Consider the following 15,650-nt stretch of genomic DNA (forward strand, 5'->3'; position numbering starts at 1 on the left):
TTCAACATTTAGGATTTTCACTGAATGGATCATCATCAAACGAAATGTTCCGACAATCATTAGTTCTATGTTTCTTGTGGCGCCTGCACCCATATCAGCTGATTTCTATTGGCATAAGTCATTTTCTTCCCTTTCTGTTAATTATAAAGCATAATTTACCGCTCTGCTGGAGATTCTTTACTTAATTGTCAAATTAATTCCCCATTTGTTCAAAATGAAATCATAATTGTAATAGTTCAATCAGTCCTGTGTTTTTCCTTTCTTGAAATGCACATTCACCTCTCATTTGACAGGAATATATTAATGTAAAAACCTTAATATGCTGCCTTTAAACTGAAATGTAACTGCTGATGAAGACCTTGTGTCAAATCCAATCAGCACTCTAAAAAGGAGTGCTGATTGTATTTCCTTTTAGCATCCCACTCAACAGCCTCATGTATTGCAATCACTCAAATGACAATTTGTTTTTATTCCAACATTGTGGCCCTGATTAACCCAGGGGTGTTCAACTGTTGTGTCAAGAACTGCAGCTGCTCCAATCACACTTTCACACTGTTACTCCTTAATACTGACTGCTTGTAATGTTGGTGATCTAGAAAATTAAACTTATTCTACTGTTACACTCTAAATCACTCTGGATCAGAGCAGCCAAAATAACTCTGCAACTTTTGAACTTGGACTTTTATGAGTGTCACAACAGTTGTGAAAATGTAACCTGTAATGTGATGAGTGCAAAGTAAACTACTACTAAGTAAAATACTGACAAAGGGTGGAGGCACACTACAAGAACTAGACTAAACCCAAATGAGGCTGTACCAGGCAGATTTATATTATGGCAGAAATCACACTTACACTTTACCCTGAGGCCTAAATAACCTCCTAAATGTGGCTGTTTTAAGTGCTTAATTAGTACAAGAAATCCAGTAGTATGAGTCCACCCTTAAGACCAGAATTTCGCACCGTGTCAGCAGTCTCCTCCCCCTCAGTGTGCTCTCCATAGTGACTGTACAGCTCCATGTCAGACAAAGCACTCTCCACTGCCTCCTCCTCATAGTCAGTGTGGTAGTCTGACTCCTCTGATGGAGGAAAGGGGTGGAGGACCGGAAAGAGAGAAGTGCAACAGGAAGATGGTGGGTGAATGAGAGGGAATAGGTGGAGTGTAGAAGAGGTGAAGGATGAAGGTGGGTAGGCAGGTGAATGAGTGAGTCAGTGAGGGAATGGGATGAGGATGTGGGAGGTTGTGAGAAGTCGAATGGGGGTTTGATGAGTGATGAATGAGAAACGGGTATAAACAGACAGACGAGGAAGAAAGGGGAGGATGGAGATGTCTTAGTACAAGCAACGTGTTAAAACATCATCACAATAACTATAACAGCACATTAATCATCAGTTAACACCCAATCTGGAATTGGAGTGAAAGCACCACTTTCACCCAACGTCTGGCTTTGTTTAAAATAATTTCAGTAGACAGTAGGCTGCACCTACACATGGTTTCTAGATGTAATTTGAATCTGCAAAGTGTTTCTATTTGATTGGAAACATTGAAGCCTGATAAACACACATTGCAAAGATCCGACTTTCCATTAGCATGTACATGCATTTCCATCAGCATGTCTCAACCAGCGTGTATAGACATAAATATACATAATTGATATGATAAAAAGAATATCTGCAATGGGGTTTAGCAATCCACTGCCTCCTCTCTGTGAAACAGATTCACTTGCTAATAGAGTTTGACAGAAAAAAAACACAAGCCCATCTCATAGAGAACCCAAACAAAAACAAATAAGAGCAAGCAAAGAAACACAGTCTATGTCTTGACTGTCTAACCCTAACCCTAACCCTAACCCTAACCCTAACCCGAAAACAGGGAAGAGGTTCAGTATTAGCGTACCTTCTCCAAGACACAGAAGGTATTTTCAGAAGGTGTGTGTGCGTGTGTGTGTGTGAGCGCACACGTGTAAATGTAGGAGCAGAACTGCAGCTTTGTAATTAATCTCAATATAATTATTCAGCTCCTCCAGCTGAGTAACAGCTAGCTGAGCAGAAGGAAACAGAAAGCCTTCTTAACATTCATTTCTCTACAACTGCAGTCAAATCACAGTGTAAATTATATCACATAGAGTATAGCGATCTCTCCTTATTAGACTGAGTCAATATGAATCTGGACGTCTAGTTATCGATTCAATACAGGAAATATACTGTATCTTTGAGCAGGTTGATTTTTTATCGAATCGGACATGATTCAATTCTGTGCCATGAAGAGGAAGGCAGACTTTACTTATGCCAGGCAGGACACAACTACTTATTTTGTTTGTTTATGGTCGACTTTGAAATCTTTGGCTTGCTGTAAACCAAACTCAAATGTATCACTCACTAACTGCATGTGGGTTAAGTGTAAAAAAGCTTAGAATAATTATTGAGCAACCAGAGTCTAGAGAGAACTGCAATTATAGTATTTACAGCCTCAAGCGGGTCTGAATGCATGAACATTGCTTTGAGCCATCGAGTCATTCTGACACTTATTCCCACAACACATGAATGCAGCATAAGCTAAAATCACATCCACAAAGGGAGGGGGTTGACTGTTGCAAAGTGTGACATGGAGTGAGAAGGAAAGATGCAAAAAAGAAACATTAATAGAAAAATCAATATTCATGATTTTGCGTGTCAAACTAATCCTCCCCCAGCTTTCACCCAATCCAGAATGCTTGAATCGGTACAGCTGTGCACAGCTGGCAAAAACAACAGCGGGAGCATGAGCAAGGGTGTGGATGAGAGTGAGAGTGTGGTGTGTCTTTGTGAGTTTTGATCATTTTACCATCCACCAGAGCAGGTTTGACAGGCTCGATGCGGGACACAATCTCTGCCAGGTCAGTGAAGGAAGCATTGGGACATGTCACCATCTGAAAGGACACACACACACACAAACACACACACACGCACACACACACACAATTAGACTAGACCAACAAACAGTAGGTCGTCATTTACATCTATGCAGCATAAAATACCCAAGGAATTATTTCTCCCTTGTGGTTTTCCTTTCATATTCTACACCACTCCCATGTTTTCTTTCTTCCCTCCATCCTTACATTGCTGTTGCTTTGGGTGTTGTGGAACTCCTCCTGGTGTCTGTCCTTTAACATTTTGTCCACCACTCCACTGCGACCCCACACGTCAAATACAGTCTTGCCATGCTGGTAGCCCACCTCCTGCATCACATGGGTGAACACAGAAACGAACACGTATCAATATTATCATATCAATATTTTCTTTGCTGATGGCCAAAAGCTGACCACCAAGCTGATACACAGGAACAAAGATCAAACAAAGAAGAAAAGCTGCTCAGAAATAATTCTAAAATTATTTACATAACCTTTGTGGCATTTTGTCTGAGATTTGTTACCGAGTTCAAATATATGTTTTATGATTACTCATGACCCAGGGTAAAACCAAGAGTGAAACAAATAATAGAGTACAGCCAAGGCAAAGACCAGAATCTGAGAGTAAACAAAACAGAAATCAGAATCACAAGACGACACTACGGCATTCTCATACTTACAGCAATCTCATCAAACTTTCCAAACTCCAGTGTGCGGTATCTGTCAATGGGAGGTCTGATGTACTCGCAGTAGTCACTGCTCTTCACCGACTCCAGCTGCCTGACACAGCACACATAGGCCAGCCGTGTCTGGATCTCTGCCATGTTCAACACCTAAGAGCACAGGCCAAACCAGTACTGAAATACATCATCACTCCATATTGGTGAAAATCAGCAAAATATTTAGTGTAGAGATTAACAGATGCATCGCTGAAAAACATCCCCAAAATATCCCCTCATTGGTATTCATAAAATGATCCATTTATTATCAAAGCACATCCTCACGCCACATGCTGTATCTTTTTTTATTCCATTCCATCTCATCCTTTACCTTGACTTTCTCAGCCAGAGGGTTGAGGCGTTTCCATAGCAGCCACCAGCCTGAGAGTGAGTCGCCATAATTGGTGAGGTTGGTTTCATCCTGGCTACCCACATCAATAGCTATCACCACTTTGGCTCCCATGGAGCGCGCCACATCAGCTGGGAGCATATGGGGAAACGCAGGAAGAAAGGTGGGACAGGAGATGACTTGATGATTGCTTTGAGCTGGATGCAAAATGATGAATCGTACGTACATGGCAGACATCGTAGCCCACCAGGCCCCGAGCTTAGAGAAGGTGTGATATTTATGTCTCCCTATAGATCAGGAGGTTACAGTGTACATCAGTTATTTTGATCATTGACAAGGGAAAACACACAACAAACGGTTATTGAGAAGTAAAACCACAGAGGTAACAAAGAGCAAAGAGGAGGTGTTTGCCTCAATAGAGTGCACTTATTTTTGATTACAGAATTTCTCATTGTGTATTAGCCTACTAATGCATCTTACCAAAGAAATGGTCTAGTCACCTTTTATAAGAGCTTTCCTTTTCTCTAGTAACTAATTTAACGCCAGACCTATTATAAAGCTCTGCATTGATCGGAAATTATACATCCAAGCAATCTGTTTGTCAATAAATTCATTCCAAATATGCTTATTATCGCTGTGCTGATGACACTCAACTCCACTTTTCTTTCCTCTGACACACAGGCTGAGGTGCATGTCCCTACTTGCTTAACCAACATCTCCAGTTGTCTGCCCACCACCTCAAACTCAACCATCAGAAAATGTTGCTGCTCTTCTGCTGTGGAAAATCCTGACCTCTGCAAGACCTCTCCATAACCACTGACAACAGCACAGTAACTCCTACCCAGACTCTATGATCCTAGACAAACCAATGTCATGCAACACCTGTACTGAAGCTACAACTTGGAATTGCAGGTTTACAACATTCACCAAATGAGACTCCTCATTCCTCCTCAGGGTCACTGACTAATTTCACAAGGCTACTACAGGAGCTGCACCTCCAGACCTACAGGCAGCGGTCTAGCCTGGCACATAGCTCTCCCCTCCTTGCACCAACCTGGCCATTGACCCACCTAAGTCTCGACTCTCCTCCCTCCTGGCAATGGAGAGCCAACTTCCCACCCCAGTAAGGACAGCAGGAGGAGATAAGGAGTCAATCCTTATCAACTCATTAAGAAACTCTTGTCTCGCTGTAAAATAACTTCCTTTCCCTCCTAAATCACATCACACTCTCTCCTATTCTCCTCCTCTGCTTGGATCTGATTATGCTTCTGTCTTGTGTAAGAAAACAAAATGCAAACAAAAAGCCTTTTAAACCAGAGTCCATCTGGATCCAGTTTTTATGTAGTCAGTCTTTCATTCAGGAAACTAGCATACTTCCATACCGTGTTCTTTGCCTCAGTCAGTTCTGTAATTCAATCATGATTGCTCTAACTTTTTGCCCTTGGATGGTGTTAATGTCCCATGCATCTTACCTATTTCGGATCAATCAATATAACTAAACTAAAACAATCAAATTAATCAATGGATTTAAACCAAAACCAACGACTGATCAAGTAACATCAAAACATACATAAGCAAGTATGGCATGGCAATGAGAGAGCAAGAATGCTGAGATGTATGAAGTATTAAAAATTGAAAAGAAATAATGCAATGAAACCTGGCAGGTTGTTGATGTAGCCTCCATCCATCAGCAGGTGTCCATCTTTGGGGTCACAGAGAGGAGGCAGATACCCAGACAGAGACATGCTGGCACGCACATACCGCCACAGAGAACCTCACACAGGAAAGAGACAGCTATTTAAGTTTTATGCCCATAAAGCACTTTGTATTAAATTGGAAGCAGTTGAACTGAATCAAAAGAAAATGAAACCTATCATTAAATCAGCTGAGGAGGTACTAATCGCCTAATAGATGAGGGAAAGAGGACAGTAACATTCATATACCTACCATCAGTGTGTACTCTCATGGCGGAGGCGGTGATATCTGTGGTAATGTTGAAATACGGGATCCAAAGGTCCTGCATACACAGCAGATTACGTCAATATAACAGATCGGCATACATGATAAACATACTTCGCCTGTACCACCACTAGATATTTTTGGATGCTAACCTGCTAATACTAGTTGACTGCCATCTCTGTGCCCTCTTCATTAGCCCCCATTTAAATTCTGACGCTAATGATTGGGGATTTTAAAACTATCTTCAGGTACTGACCCCGCTCTTGCTCACCTCTATCTGTTTGCCCTTGAAGACGTTGCTGATGCCTGAGTTGAAGGCAGCACCGGAGAACATGGAAGTGACTGGATAGGTCAAATCCAGAACCTTCTTAAACACCGATGTCATCTCCTACAGGGAAAGTAAGTAAAGAGTAAGGTCAGAAAGTTTTCTTTCCTCTAGACATGACAGCGAGATCCCCCATATCTTGCAAATGAGATTTCATGCTTAAAAAAAGGAAGTGGTTAGTTTAGGTGGAGAAGAAAATCTGTTAGCTTTGGGCATTTTGATTTTCTGTTTTTGTCTGTATATAAATGTTTTTGTAACCCGTTATGCCTCCTCCTGGTTTTGATGATTGGCCTATTGACACCTCCAATTCACATGAGTATGTCTATTCAGCTGGGTGGAGGAAGTTTCATTCCGAGACTGAACTAAACCATTTTCCTAGTAATTTGAAAAGTGTTGACAACACACACATTCACTCCGTGGAAAAAATCCAAACATTTAAACCAAGCGAACAGTGTTCTTGTTCTTCTGACAGATGACTTCGCTTGGGGCTAGGACTTGGCATAGTTTGGAAATTTTTTATTACAATATCGGTACTTTGAATTTGATACCAATACCAAACACGATTTCTTTTTAATACTTTGTGTAAATGAAAACATTTACACCTTTTTTTTTTTTTTAAATAAAGGCAGCTATTTGCTACATCTAATAATTTCCCTCATAAAATGTTAATTAATGCATTTACCATTTCTTTGTCAAATGAATGAATGTTAATAATTCTATAGTTACTATGGTGATGATTTAATCTGTGTACCATCTAATGAAACAGTTTTTGAGAAACTACCCTGTGATGAAGCTGATGCTTGGAGAGAAACAAATTTGGAAGGGTTAGTTAGGTAAGTGTGTCCCACCACACCGCCTGGGGTAAAGGGGACTACAATGGAGAGTAGTGGAGGTCTGTCCCATTAGAAGGGGTTGGGTGGCCTTGGGATTGTATTACAATGATCAGGTTCCCTTGCTAAGCTTCTTCTTAAGTAACACAGTGCTAAAGTAAAATGAAACAATGGAAAACAGTCTGGCTGGTGGCTCTGTGCTTTACATTAACAAAATAAAACAAGAAAAGGCCAAAGACAGTGAAATGACAGCAACATACCTTCAATTGACATAAACCAACAAAACTTGAAGCAATATAATAATAATTATATAATAAGAGCATAACATGCTGAAAATCACTACTAATGCAAATATTCAAGGTCAGATAATTCCTTGGAAGGTGTGGAGCAAGGACCTCAATTAGGAAAGGCAAGTCGAAAAAGTGTGTTTTAAGAGAACATTTGAAAGAAGATACTGACCTGGCTAGTCCAATATCCTCCCCCTAAAAGAACTCAATTAATTGGACAACAATTTTATTTGGACAAAAAACTTTTGCTTTGCTTGGACAAGAACCTATTATGTTGACATCTTCAATAAACCTCCTTGAGGTTTTGTGAGTAGTGTGCCAAATCAATGATGATCAAACACCAGTGATTACAAGAGGATACAACTCATCAGAAAGACCAAATTAAAACTGACGACCTAAGTGCCCTTATTGAATTTGGAAACTTCATCAATCCGCCACTATACAGCATCAAATCCAGCAAGACCCAATGAAAGCTGAGCAAAAATACAGCAAGTGTGGAAAGAAAAATGCTCCGCCTTCCATGTTTGTTTGTGGTGTTGTAGCGTGAGAGCTCATGTTTTTACAATACTGGAGGGTTAGGTGGTAATCCAAACATTGGTAGTGTTTAAGTGTGTGATGTCTAATTTCTGTTCAGATGTGTAGTGTGTTCCCAGCCTAAATGTGAATGTTGAGGAAATTGTATTATTGCATAACTAGTATCAGCATTAAATACATAGTGTGTTTACAAGTACTGGTTGTCACTTTGACTCACCATTGCCCACTCTCTGGCCCTCATCCTCATGCGGCTGTGGCTGCGGTCCTCAGCGTATAGCGCCCCCATGAGGGATCCTATAGAGGTCCCGCCAACAAGGTCCACTGGGATGCCTGCCTCGCTGAGCGCACGCAGTATCCCCACCTGAGAACAGCCCCTGGGAGGGAGGGAGGATAAATAAACACGGAGAAAGAGGAGGGCAAGAGAGAGACATGCAGAGAGAGGAGGGGAAAGAGAGAGAGAGACTGAATTGTTTTCATGCCGATTTCTTCGTAGTCATACCACATGCACAGACAGGCACAGACTGACACGGGTGTATTCGACACTCATTAGCGGCTGCCACTGCGATTTGCAAAACAAAATTATTTGGGGGCATCTGAATTTAGTGATGGCGAAGTTTCTCTACCGTGGAATTGGAGTGCACACAGAAAAGGCTGGAAGGACCTTAAATTTAAAAAAATAACAAGGGTGCAATGCCCCCTAATACTCCCAACATTTCCTGTATTCATGTTTTTCATAAGCAATTTCATTATGAAGTAAAATATATTATATGCATATATGATTATTCATTGCAATTCCAATTATCACTGATATTGTTTTAGATTACTTGCAATGTCTACAGTATGTTTGCCTGTTACAAGAATGTCAACAACAAAACTGTGATTCCACAAGGAAAATGGCTTGTGCAAACAGTTCTGGTTAAAAAGCAAATCAAGATTAAGAGAGGCAAGGAGAACCAACCTTGAAGCATCCTGAACACGAAAAAGGGGACAGACAAACAGAAAGGGTGAAACAAATGAGAAAAATAAGATCGAGGAAAAAGTGGCTGAAAAGAAAAGTATTCACTAGAAGGATTGCTACAATAAATCTACATAAATCTTTATTGGAACTTTCCATTTCACTGACTTCTGCTCATGGGGCTAAAAATGAAAAGGATAATAATGGTTATGAGGAGAGGAACACGGCTCAAGCTCAGAAATTATGATAATCATTGTGAGGGAGTAGTTATGAAGGTCTTTGGTCATGGGGCAGAGAGCAGTATATGTGGAGGGCAAATTAAATAACACATAACTAAGTAAGATATTACAGACAGTATTACTTTGTAAGTGTAAGTTGTTTTTTTTTCCAATTTCAATTTTCAATGTTGATTTTTTTTTTAGTCTAGGACTAGGCTCAAACCTTGACTAGCTTTTGCTTCCTATCCAAATTCCTTATCCTATTAAATTTAAAGACCCCATGAAATCAGAAATCAGAGCTCAGTGGGTGGGTCTGGTAAATAATAATAATAAAGTAAATATATATCGTGTATAGGTTGGTGTTTCACAAGGCGAGCAGTGGGAGTATGCGATGCGTTGGTGACAAATGCTGGTTAAATACTAAATGGCAGTGACTAAGTTTTTATACTAGCAATAATAAAAACACAAGCAGTGATGGAATATGGCTATAATCAAACAGATTATATTACCATACCTGCTGCAACCTACTGGGATCATTGAGTATTTTTTGAAACCGATAGCATGCTAATCACAGCACAGCTAGACCAACAGAACTGAGTATACAAATCACACTGAAAATGAGTCCTCAGCACAGCACCTCGAGCTCACTAAGGCTCCGATTCAGAGTTAGCAAACACAAGTCATGTGCCTACAGCTTTCAGCCAAGACAAAAACTACGGGATACTCTGACTTGTGCTACACAGGTGTGTAGCTCCTAGTTGGGACAATATTTAAATTATCCCTCATAGTCACATTCCCTTTAAGAGAAACACTTCTGCTTAATTTCAAGATTGAAAATGCTATAGGCCCAAAGACAAACACAGCGTAGATTAAATAGATATTGATTTCAATATCAGGTGCTATAATTTGGAAATGTTTTGAGGCCTTAGATGTTGCCTGGATTGAATACACTATCAGTTGGGCTAAATAAAATGAAGCTGTTGTCTTTATAGTGGGCATTGAACACAAGGCTAATCAAAAATATCCAGTTGCCGCTGTACTTACACCACCTTTTCTCCAGAGCAGACATGGAGATGTCAGGGAACACCTCTTTTTGGGGATACTCTGTCCCGCACGTGTAGCTGCTCGAGAGGCGGCAAGGGAGAGCTTTGGCACAGGAACAAGGCTGAAGTGTAAATGCCGACCTACAAATTTGACTGATAAATCCCCTACAGGCCTAAGAGAGATCAGTCAAAATATTATACTACTAAGACTAGATGAGTAAGCTACGCTTCAGAGAGTGTTTACAGGAATGGAAGAAATAATTTTTTGACTTCTTAGAGCACAAATTTCTCCTATACAGAATAATTGCAAATTTTTTGATGATGAATATGTGGGGTTGGAGTGTGTGTGTCTGGGGGGGGTGTTACCTGGCCCCTCCTCCTCCCAGGATGAGGGCAATAGCGTTTCCGGTGAGGACCCGAGCCAGACGGGAGAAGTCAGAGTGGCGGTCTGCTGGCTTCTGGAACACACGCTGATACATCTCCCTCTGAGAAAGAGGAAAGACAAGGATTGTAATAAAAATACAGAGAAGGAATGAGCAGGTGAGAGGAACGAGAGGGATGAGAACTGAGATGAAGGAGGATTGAATGGATGAGAGAAACAGCAGAGATATGAAATAAGAGAGAGAGAGAGAAAGGAGAGAAGGAATGAAAAGATAGGAACATGAGAAAATGTTAAATGAGAGGTTGAGAGGGGAATACCCAGATGAAGAGGAGAAAATAAAAGGATGACAGGAGAGAAGAAAGAGATAAGAGGAAAAACAACATGACTCAGATGAAGGGAGAGAGGTGAGAAATAGAATGATGAGAGAAGAAGGGCTTTGATTCATGGGATTACAGGTAGATGAGAAATAAGAGGAAAAAGGAGGTTTCAGTGTTGAGAAAATGCCAAAATGTATAATATTTAAAGCATAAATATTCCATTAATGCCACTCATGTGCGTCTGTCTCTCCGTGTAACTCTGTGGTCATATTTTCCGGGCCTACCAGTTTGGGCAGGCTCCTCTTGGAGAACACCCTACGGGGACAAGAGAGGTGGAGATGTCTGGAGATCCAGCTGCGCATATTGAGCCAGTCCACGGTCCCTTTGGGTGGGGGGCCGTCCTCCCTGTGCAACAACACCAGCTGCTTCTGGGCACGCACTGCACTTCCCTCCAACATACGCTCCAGCTAGAGGGAAGACATCAAACAGAGCTGTTTTAGAACGTTGTATACACTTTCATTTATTTTGAGTGGCTCCTATGTACTGCATGCATAGATGGAGTTTAAGGATTTTGAGTGAAAGCCCAAATGACAAAACAATTTTGCATCAGCCCAGAAAGAGGAATACTAGAGATCTGTGACGACTAGAGACTAATGATAAGTCAACAGCATGACTAAGGGAGTAACAAGAGGTAGGGATGGGCGATATCATGATAATCATGAAGATTTTTTATATCGATGTATATGACAATATGGCTCACATATGCAAAATCACATGTTAAAATAATCAAATTAATGTTCATCCCGTTGAAGTGAGTGGTGATGTTTTTATTTAACCTTTATTTTACCAGGTCTCATTGAGATGCAATCTCTTTTTCAAGAGAGACCTGGTTAGACATGTTAGGTGTGACGTTAAACAAAACTGAAATTTTTAAATAATATTCTTACCATACCTCATACAAAATTTGCTTGTTATCATCAGTTTAGACAGCAGAATTGTGTCACGATATCCCAAAATCTAATCCTTGCAAGGCAGCTGGATTCGTGAGATCACGATCACGCGAGAATCCATCTTGCCAGGCTTCAAGTTATGCGTTTGTGGCCGAACCACAGTGGTTCGGACCAATCAGCATCCTATGAGGGCAGCTACGGGCGTGGTTTAGGTGTGGCGACAGCGGGAAGCGTTCATTCACAACAATGGCGGCTCCTAAAGAGGCTAGCGTAGATGCTTCTATAACATCAGTTATTTCTTCATTGAAAGAAGAGCAAAGAACGGCACTGAAGGCTTTTCTGGATGGAAAAGATGTTTTCGCTCTTCTCCCGACTGGCTTCGGCAATCTGATCTGATTGGCTGAAGTTAGCCTGTGATAGACGGTGATAGACAGATGGTTCATCCAATCACCTGCCAAGTATTTTTTGAAAGTGCCTGCCCTTTTCCAAACAGTTTCCAAGGACGACTTCCCAGATGGTTCTGTGTAACAAACCATCTGGCGCATCAGGTTACCCAAAATCACCATTTCATCACAATATGATTCCACTGAAAGACGACAAACAATAATATTGAATTATCGCCCAAGAGGTCAGCACTTGTATGTGCTTAGGAGTTAGTGTTCAGGGGCAAAGTCCAGATCACCCAGGGATTTAGCATAATACTTGTATTATATATACAACCAATGCCCTGATACTTGTACAAGGAAACTGAATGTTGTGTGTTATATTGTCCAAGACCCAATAGAGTACATTCAGGAGTACATCAGTATTTCCTGTTGAATTTTTTGTAAATGTCTGGGGTGGGAGTAGTTTTGGTTCTGAGATCCAGGTGCTCTCGGGCCCATGCCAGTATCAATTCCAGAAGCGCTCTTATTTTGATATTTATACCATGATACATGAAGAGTTGTGCTGTAATTACAGTGGTAACTGTTATTTTTTTGGGGGCAGGCTGAGCAGTAACGACAGAATTTTGATTGAATTTTCATTCACATTTTTATAGCTGTGGGTAAAATTTTCCAGCTGTGGCCATCGTACCTAAACGAACTTAAGAGTAGTCTAATAAAGGCTAACTAGTCCGATCTGCCACCTAGTCCCACACCACCGTATTTCTGCTTGCAGTCAATAGGTCCTCTACTGAAGGTTTAGTGTTTGAGCAAGGTGAGAAGCTGTGTGTGTGTGTGTGTGTGTGTGTGTGTGTGTGTGTGCGCCTAGGAAGATAAAATCAACCCAGAGCTATGACTCATTCTGCGTCTAAGCAAATATTGATCCATCTTTCCATTTCTCCCCCCCCCCCATCTCCTGTTGAAAGTGAATACATTCTTCTCCTTTCTCCATGCCTATTTTTCCCTGCGAAGGCAATTACCTCCAGCTTCATCAGTTGAACTTGCACCTCTTTCCCCCTCCTTGTTCCTCCCTCCCCACCCACCTCTCTTTCACAACATCCGTACACCCTTCTCTCACTTCTCCCGTCTGCCCCGGGGTCAAATCACAAACCATTTACAGCTGTTGTGACCATTAAGTCGGCTAAACCCATGGGCAGAAACATGATTCAAGGGCGTAATGATCAGTACTGACCTTAATCCCACATCAAACATCAACCTACTCTGCCAAGATCTGTGCATGCTAAGCAACTCACACAGTCACATAGTGCAGAATGAGCTTATAGTCAGTTAAAAACTCATGATGACGATTTCTCTGCACAGAAAAATAGGGAATAGGTTGATGCTCATATTGCGCTCCAGCTGTAGAAGACCTTCAGAGAACAAACTCCTCAAACGAAGACTGGACTCCTAGGGCTGTTCCGTTATCCATGGCTACCTTTGAAGGTTATTCACCTGTCTCCCCTCTCTTCTCCCCTCGCTGCCTCCTTCATCCACCTCTCACCTGCCCTCCACCCAACATCTCACCTCCCCGACTGCGGGGTCCTGCTCCCCGAGTCCCACGATGATGATGCAGTCAGCCTGACGGATGCAGCGCTGAGTCCAGGGGGTCAGGGTGTAGTCTGTCTGATAGAGAACAATACGATGGATGTCCTCCTGTTGGCCCAGCCAGCTGGACAGACGGTACTCATGGACACTGGAGAAGAAAGGAGTCTGTTAATGACAGGCTGAGTTGCTTAGCTGGCAGCACAGTGTAGGTCTATTTTGCTGCTGTGCCAATTAAACATACTTGACCTGAATTTAATGAGTGAGATAGAAAGAGAGGGAAAAAATGGACCAACAGGCAGTGAGTCAAACAGAAGAAAAGATTACCAGACTTCTGAAATGTGATATTCGAGGCTTGTTCAAGACTATTTATCATTATTTATTTTTGGGTGCACTGAAGGCAAATATGTTTCTGAGCTGTCACAAAACCTACCTGTCTAGTGCAGCCGCTCCAAGGCGCTGTTTGATACTATCGCTGGTCAGTAGAAGAGTGGGACCTGTATATGAAAGATCACAGCAGTTATAGTAGATAATCCGTTTGTAGTAGAAGCACATTACTAAACCCACCAGAGTTAGACTTGCCTTAATGTGCTACTCCTTTTATTTTCACTTTCAAGAGAGGTAAAAAAGTAGCTTTTTTTTCCAACACACACACACACAAGTCTGTCACTGTCACTCCTCTCTACAAAGCCTTAAATGTTCTTGTTGTAATGAAAACCTACTTCCTTAATTGTGTAGATTGAACATGAATCAACCGTGTGCTTCAGACACTAGACACTCACACAAGTCCACACAAACACACACACAACTTGCTAGTCAGGGGGAAGAGCTGTCCTGATGACATAGTCCCAGTTCGGCTTGTTCAAGGACATGGGGAAATAGGAAATCATAAATTCATCTACTAGGCAGAGCCAGTGTAGTTAAATCTTAGCAGGGAGTACCTATAAACACAATGTCACACCAGCCACATCCTACCCACTACTTTAGCTGTGGCATGTAAAGAAGAGAGGGGCTGCTGATCAGTGAGTCACACAGCCTTGAAAGCATGTGAGAGCATGAGAGGAGAGTGTCTGTATTATGAGGAAAGAAACATAGGACAATTGTGTCTGTTGAGATGGTGTGTCTGATGTATGCGTGTGTGTGGAGGTGTAGTATGCATTTTGCAGACAGATGCACAAGAAGACGCAGGAAGAACGGTGGGCTGGTGGTTAGAGAGACCATCCAGGAACTGTAAAGGTTCCACGATCAATTACCCATAACACCATTTGTCTGTACAGCTGAAGTGTCCTTGACCCTGAGCTCTGACCTCCATGTGGCAGACGAAAAGACAAATTTCCCCCTCTGGAATCAATACGCCATCACAAAAAAGTAGAGTCAAGTGTCTGCAAGTGTTTTTTGGTTTTTTTTTACCAATGGCGATGAGTGCATGCTGCAGCTCCAAGGTGAACGCGGTGAGAGGGACCTCCTCTGATACAGGCAGCACCGTCACAGTGGAGAGGTTGGAGGCTTGGTTCCCTGCATCCCACTTACTGCCTGGGGTGTGGAGGGCCAGGCTGCGAGCTGGGGACATGCATATGTGTGTACTTACCATTCAACATTAAGTTACAGAAAAAAAAATCACTTGTTTGGACAATATAAGCTAAAACACAGGACAGGATAAGCTCAAAACAAACACTATTGACGTGGGAGCACACACACAGACGCTCACACACCTGTCAGAGGGCCATTGACCTGTTGGAGGATCTTCTGCCCTAGTAAGTGGATCAACCTGGTGACAACCTGAGACGCACAACACAGAGAAAGTGGCTGTGTTACTCATCAGACAGACAGCTGTGGTTTCCTTACCATTCACACAGCAGTGGTAGAGGCTTCACTCCCTCACCCCCACCACTGAACAGGGTTAGCCCCATTGCGACAGAAAATGTGAAAATTA

The 15,650-nt window shown here is 41.9% G+C and overlaps 1 protein-coding gene across 1 annotated transcript in view; it reads right to left on the reverse strand.

The window, feature by feature from the left end:
- LOC139662168 (patatin-like phospholipase domain-containing protein 7) overlaps positions 1-15,650 on the reverse strand; it is a 31,917-nt gene that overhangs the window by 2,431 nt on the left and 13,836 nt on the right. Inside the window, exons 21-35 of the mRNA XM_071540789.1 lie at positions 15,430-15,496; positions 15,128-15,277; positions 14,151-14,214; positions 13,700-13,868; positions 11,088-11,270; positions 10,471-10,589; positions 8,106-8,262; positions 6,184-6,300; positions 5,901-5,970; positions 5,611-5,727; positions 3,936-4,084; positions 3,566-3,718; positions 3,096-3,215; positions 2,822-2,906; positions 961-1,076 (exon numbers count right to left, since the gene is read on the reverse strand). Of these exons, the coding sequence (XP_071396890.1) occupies positions 961-1,076; positions 2,822-2,906; positions 3,096-3,215; positions 3,566-3,718; positions 3,936-4,084; positions 5,611-5,727; positions 5,901-5,970; positions 6,184-6,300; positions 8,106-8,262; positions 10,471-10,589; positions 11,088-11,270; positions 13,700-13,868; positions 14,151-14,214; positions 15,128-15,277; positions 15,430-15,496 (1,836 nt within the window). The remainder of the gene's footprint in view (positions 1-960; positions 1,077-2,821; positions 2,907-3,095; positions 3,216-3,565; positions 3,719-3,935; positions 4,085-5,610; positions 5,728-5,900; positions 5,971-6,183; positions 6,301-8,105; positions 8,263-10,470; positions 10,590-11,087; positions 11,271-13,699; positions 13,869-14,150; positions 14,215-15,127; positions 15,278-15,429; positions 15,497-15,650) is intronic.

The sequence above is a fragment of the Centroberyx affinis genome, unplaced genomic scaffold, assembly GCF_046629955.1.
Source record: "Centroberyx affinis isolate AG114_WGS23_722 - 3 ecotype Tasmania unplaced genomic scaffold, CSIRO-AGI_Caff_v1 ptg003720l_1, whole genome shotgun sequence".
Classification (NCBI taxonomy): Eukaryota; Metazoa; Chordata; class Actinopteri; order Beryciformes; family Berycidae; genus Centroberyx; species Centroberyx affinis.